Here is a 6,770-nt window from a genome sequence, read left to right on the forward strand (position 1 = left end):
ATGGAGCTTGGGAGCCCGTTTTTGCTGACAGAGCACTCGGGCCATCACAGGCGCCTTGACACGAGCTGGCCATGCCTACCCTGGCCCCCTGAGGTTAAACACAAACCTGATGCAGCCCTCAATGAAATCAAGTTTGACACCCCTGCACTAGATGAACATTTTTGCCAGCCATTTGGCTGGCTCGGTTCTCTCTGAAAATATGCTACAGAAATTCTAGGGTAGCTGTTTTACTAGTTCTGTACATAGCAGTCAATACATTGGGAGAATTCCTGTAATGTTTTTCCAAATAAAATACCTTCAAGCTTTGTTACAGAACATTTATTTTACTCACAAAAATAGGTATCTAGATTGGTAGTCCGAAGTTATCATTGGTTACTTATTGCTTAGTACACAAACTATATTGGCATAATTATTTTTTTTTAAATTTAGCATCATTGTAGAAACTGTGGTGAAATTTTCTGCAATGCCTGCTCTGACAACGAGTTGCCTCTGCCATCTTCACCAAAGCCAGTTCGGGTCTGTGACTCCTGTCATGCACTACTCATACAAAGGTGTTCTTCCAATATGCCCTAAGTCTTCTGCAGAAGTTATAAGACATTCTCCCTATGAGAATGAGTATATATATAACTGCAATTCCGGCTTAACGCCCTTAATGTCAACATAATGGAAACACTTGTCATTACGTCTTTGTGCCATTGTTCTTGCAATACCAGAATCAAAGTCTTTGTTTTGTACAGTTGCGCCGAGGCAATGATTGAAATGCATCTGCTTTGCAGTTCTGTTTCTGCTGTTTTATGTTGTCAGAGGGCTATTCTAGTAAGTGGTGCAGAATTGACCTTGTAATGAAAGCTTTATGCTGAGAACAGGGAAGCAGAGAAGCTGACATTGGAGCTGGATAACGTTTACATCAACTGCACTATTTATGTAGTTTGGTGTCCTCTCCGACACTTCCACTGAAAAAGCATCGTTGCTTATGTGTGGGCAAAGTTGAATTAGGCAAATTATAAACAAATATATATTTGTTCAGGTGTGGCAGCACTGTTATTTTCTCCAGTGTTTCTACACAAGTTGGCCTCTGAATCCAATTTCTGGGCAACAGTTTCTGCAGGTTTATATTTAATGTAGTTGGTAGGAGTTAGAGGATCTAGCTTAGCAAGATGGAAGGATTTGCTTCTCATAGAGAAATTCATATTCAGTATCCATCTAGAACAGACAGCTCAGGGCTGAATGATTTCCATTCGGGGGTTCAGATGAGAAAGGTTACGTCTCTTATAGTGTTAAACCTCTGGAATCAAAATCCATGGTTAACTTCCCCAACTGGTTAACATGCCTACTTGCAATAGTTGCAAAATAATCCTTTATATATCAAGGAAGGGTAGTACACATACTTGAGGGATGTCTCTTTCCTATACAGTGGTGGTCAGACAAGCGATGCCTCATAAAAAGATTGGCAGAGTAGCAACTTTAGATCAGTTCTCCATATATTGTATAAGATTGGTTGGGGTAGATTTGTGAAAAGAATGTATCTTAAAATTTGTCTCCAAGAGACAAGTCTAGCAGGACTTCTTGTATAAATAGAGCTTTTATACTTACACACAAACGATTTGCACTTCTTTTTAATGTAAACTTAAGTTATTCGAAATGATCTAGAAGGAATCTAAATTACAAAATAGCTGATTGCCAAATGAATTAACAGGACAGGACAGGACAATGTTGCTTTTACTTGTCTTGTAGGAAAGGGGGGGGGGAGATATTCCTTATTCAAGGCAACTTTTTGGAAAACCACTATATCTAATTAACAATTTTACTTGAAAAATGGAGGGTGTCATTTTTAAAAATGGTAGTCTTCTTGTACTGGTGGGTTGTTTCTAATAGAATAGATGTTGAGAACAGTTTTTAATATGAAAGCATTGCCTATTGAAAAGTTACAATGTTTTTCCATTGGATTGATCTAAACCAAACCAAGCCCTCCCCCTTTTCGAATTTTCCTTTTTTGATTCCTCTTTCACAACTGGGTGCCTTCCAGATATATTAAAAAAAATATGGAGTTGCAATATAAGATCAGTACAGGATCCTGAAGGCAAATAGAATTACTAAGGTCAATAAAATTTGGTGGTGATGTGCTGTTCTGTAATTTTAATTAGTTTTCAGTATTTCAGGAATACCATCTAGATAGTATTCCTGAAATCGATAATCTTTTATAGGTTATAGGTTTTATAGGTTTGAGGTAGTACAAAAAATTACTGGGGAACTCCCTGCCTGTAAAAAGCTGTTGGGGTAGAACCAGGCAACCACATGAATTGAGTTCTGTTAATGAGAGGCTGGATTCTTAGCATTGGCTGGGGAATTCTGAGAGTTGAAGGCACACATCCTAGCTGCTGAAGCTGAGAAACTCTACTGGATCATTCAGTGAGCAAGACTCTTTTAAGGGAGAAATATCATTTCCAACTTGATAATTCTGAAATGCTTGTATCAAAATGTCAAAGTAAGTCTTAACAACCATGCAACCGATTTTCTAATAAATGTTCTAATAATTACAAGCTCATGAGTTATTAACTTTAACACATGATCGTTTATCATCCCCCCCTCCTGTATCAGGTGGTGAGATGGTTGAATTTTATTGCTAAATCAGCAGGGCTGTGAAGTGGTTCAGATTCAATTCCCAAATCGTGCTTTGGACACGACACTTGTCACTAACAGTTCTTTAAGTATGTTCTCACATGGGTTTGCAAGAAAGGTACAATTCTGAGAAAAGACACATATATATACTTAATAACTGCAGACAGGCTCTGAAATATGTGGGGAACTGATTCCAAATGAGTAATTTTATTGGCTGTAAAATCAGCTCCTCTTCAATTTCAGGTGATAAATTTGATCCAAACTCAAAACCATGCAGTCTTTGAAGAAATATGAGCTTACAATCTTCATCAAATTTTATTTGATTATCCATTTCTTATGTACAAACATTGTCTAAGAACAAGCTATTAATTTCTGTAGTGGAAATACGCCAAGATTTTAAATTGACTGTATATTTTGAAAGATTTTTTATTATTTTTTAAAAAGCACAGCTTCAGAGTTGACTACTACAGATTCTCAATCCAATACCTGGAAATCCTTGGGTCTGAGAGTCCTTAAAGACATCAATCAATGCATTCTGGGTCTAGACTTACAGAGGAAAGCAGAATTTCTTACTGAGTTTAACATTAGCCTTTGGAAACGAGTGATATTTACACCACATTCTCAACTGTCCTTTACGGGTAGTTGTTTTAGGCTTTCTAGGCTTAATGCTAAGTCATCATGGTTTTTGGAAAGGAGGCCTAGATACCTTTTGTTCCCTTAAAGAATGGCTTGGAGGATGTCATTCACTCACCATCACACATACTATTGTGCCATACATGATGCTCTAAAATATCACCCTTTCTTGTAATTTACTCCAATTGTCTCCTGGAACGTATTATAATATCAGCTACGGAATTCTTCGAAATATCAAAAGAAAGTAGTGTCCGGGCACAACTGCTGAAAGAAAACACTGGGTAACTTTATAATTATGTCTAATAATTCTGATATTGTTCCATGTCAGAAAGTTTTTGCCTTTTAGCATCTTTATTATGCATTTGATGTTTGGTATTTTACATGAAATTTTGGTCAATGACCATAAATAAAGTTTGATTAAAATACAAGTGTTTGTAAACATTGGAAAAAATATTCAACAATTTTCAGCTAGTCCTGGTGATGCTCCAATCATTCATTTGGTTGTTGTGTAGCTGTTTGTGTAATAGAAGTTGATACACACAGATTTCCATTAAATAAAAAAAAAAACAATTATTCCCAGTAAATTTGGGAAACATTTATTACAGCTGTACTGGTCCCATGTGACCAGAAGGTGTATAGCATTAATGTTTACAAAAGGTAATCTCATTAAGGGACTGGTAGGTTTTGTTACGAATCATGCTAAGAAATCTTGATGTATAAAATAAGTCTTCCATATAGGCAATGACACTCTGAATGTGTGGGACCCTGATTCAATTGCATTAATCTTAGAATGCACTCTTATTTAAAATGAAGAATTAAACTGATGCTAGGATGATCCATCCTACTTGCCTCTTTTGAGTCAAAGAATCAATATATTGGTTATCAGAGGCTTACATAAGTTCTTGCTTTGATGCCCACGCCATTATGAATCTGACTGTATGATCCTGTTACTACACACTACCCTCTATACACTCCTTGTAGTAACAAATGCCTTGAACAGGGTCTACTTTGGGGCACAGTTGAAAAAGGTTTGCAGAAAACAACTGGAATGTCAGGACAATGGGAATGATTAAGGACTGGGATGTCTCGAGAGATTTCAAGTGCCTCATGGAGTATGACAAGCTTAGTACCGTATTTTTCAGAGTATAAGACGAACCTTTTTCTCCCCCAAAAAGGGGGTGAAAATCTGGGTGCACTTATACACTGAATACATTTGTGGCCTCCCGAAACCCCGCCCTATATATCCTCTTTTTCGCAAAAATGGGGTATGCAGAGTTCAGAAGGCCTGCAAAGTGCTCCTGGGGGCTGGGGAGGGCAAAAACAGGCTCGTTTTCACAAAAACGGGGATTATTTTGCCCTCCCAAGCCCCATGGAGCACTCTACAGGCCTCCCAAACCCTCTGCACATTTTTTTTGGCGAAAAATGGGCCCGCTTTTCGCCTCCCAAACTCCCCATGCATTGCGTTTTTGCCCTCCCCAGGAGTACTTTGCAGGCCTCCTGAACTTTCTGCATGCTCCATTTTTCACCAAAAATGGGGCATGTAGAGGGTTTGGGAAGTCTGCACTGTGCTCCTGGGGGCCCGGGGAGGGCAAACACTTTTTTAATAAAAAAATTACCTCTTCAAAATCTTGGTGCATTTTATACTCTGGTGCATCTTATAATTTGAAAAATACGGTAATTCAGAGGCAGATACCACTTTGAATATTAGGATTTTTTTCTAACACTTGAGTGTTCAACACTAGAACCTATTACTAAGTCAGATTCCTTCTTAAGGGTTCTATTTACTCACTGTATTCAAGCAAAGCTGTTTTAACCCTCCTTTTGATCAACACCATAGAGCGGGGCTGTCAAACTCGTGGCCCGGATGCGTCATGAGCTGGCCACACCCATGCCGAGTTTAGCAAAGAGGAAAAAACTCCTAATATATCACATGATGGTGCAAGTTTGACAGCCCTGCTCTAGAGGAAAAAAAGCATAATTTAGTTTTTATGATAAAACTCATGATGTTAATACTGTAAGAATGCTTTACTGTTTAAGGACTAAGTACTTCAATATATTGCCTCCCTGAAATTAATATTAATTTTAAAATATTAAAATTAGTTTTCCTAAACCACCTCCTAATACTCTTCTTGGAAGACACAGTGCATTGAGTAAAGCACACTGAAATCATGGATCTCATCTTTGCTTTTCCCATTTCATTTATTCTGTAAAACTGTTCAGGATCTAAGAGTTGCAAACAGGAAAGCGTATCTTCAGAATCAAATATGGCTATTATGATACGTGGCTGCTGTTTGTACAAACTTTATGGAGAATAAAACATATCTACAAATTAACATTTTTAGCTTTGGAATCATAGTATTGGATATAAATTTGTATCGTTTCTATTTTTCTATGACCCATGAAATTCTCATACTTAACTCTACAATATTGAGCATCAAGCCTTGATGCAAATATGCTCAACCAAAAAAGAGCCCTCAAGGATCTAAATTACTTCCATTTTTAGTATAAACTTTAAAAAGTGTTTTTCTATACAACATTTTGTACAAAGTAGAAAAGATTTAAGATTTGCATTGTTTGCCCTTCAATTAGATAAATTGACACAACACATGTCCTACAATGAAATCTATTTTGCTATCTCCCACAAGACATTTATTACATACATAACATTACTAGCAAAAACAGGCAACAAACTTTCAGTTTTTCACATTTGACAAATTATTCAGAAGAATCTGGAGGACAAGCAATTAAAACAAAAAAAATCCTTGAATATTAGTACCTTTTCTTCAAAACACAGAAAATGCTTATGTGGCTAAACAGTATTTCATTCAAACAATCTTACATGTTAAAAATGCAAAGCAAAAGGACTACTTATGTAATCCACCAGACTTTTAGGTGGAAATAATGTTGGTTATCAGATTGGCCACACAATCCTTACATTGGTATCTTCAGCAATAGAACTGGCATTCTCAAGTCAATTGTTTTATTTTTAAGAACTGTAACAGTTACTTCTCTATCAATGCTATCATAGTCCATGGATTTCTGCTTTTCTCCCATATCTTTCTCATATAGTATCTATTAATAACTTTTCTCAAACTTTAATTGTCAAGAAAACAAAGTGAAGATTCAGACCATGTTTTCTATCAATATATTTTAAATAATATGAAATTTCTGATCTACACGTTGCTCAAATGGCATGTGTAGCGGTTGTGTCTTAGGTCGTTCTAGAATTTTAACTCATGGGCTTCATGTCCTGCGCTATTTTCAGACATTCTTCCATTAGTTTTCATTGAATTAAGTTTTCATTGACAATTTATTAACACTTAACACTTGCTTTCATTCCAAACCTCAACAAATGTAACATAAACCTGATTGTTATTTCATTTCATTTCATAAATGTAGAATCAATAATATAATCTTCCAGTACAACTGCTTGTAATGAACCAAATTTCTTAAACAAAATCCTAGGGTACGCAACTATCTTCAGGAGGAGCTAGTATAAAAACTATTAACATCAGTGG

The 6,770-nt window shown here is 36.5% G+C and overlaps 1 protein-coding gene across 2 annotated transcripts in view; it reads left to right on the forward strand.

Moving 5' to 3' along the window:
* RUFY2 (RUN and FYVE domain containing 2) overlaps positions 1-6,633 on the forward strand; it is a 42,149-nt gene extending 35,516 nt beyond the window's left edge. Inside the window, exon 18 of one of the 2 annotated variants that reach the window (XM_081954842.1) lies at positions 430-6,633. In XM_081954842.1, the coding sequence (XP_081810968.1) occupies positions 430-573 (144 nt within the window). In that variant the 3' untranslated portion in view covers positions 574-6,633. The remainder of the gene's footprint in view (positions 1-429) is intronic. The other variant, XM_081954843.1, reaches the window with a different exon arrangement.
* Positions 6,634-6,770: the final 137 nt, after the last annotated feature.

Source organism: Natrix helvetica (genome assembly GCF_964273705.1).
Source record: "Natrix helvetica genome assembly, chromosome: 5".
Taxonomy (NCBI): domain Eukaryota; kingdom Metazoa; phylum Chordata; class Lepidosauria; order Squamata; family Natricidae; genus Natrix; species Natrix helvetica.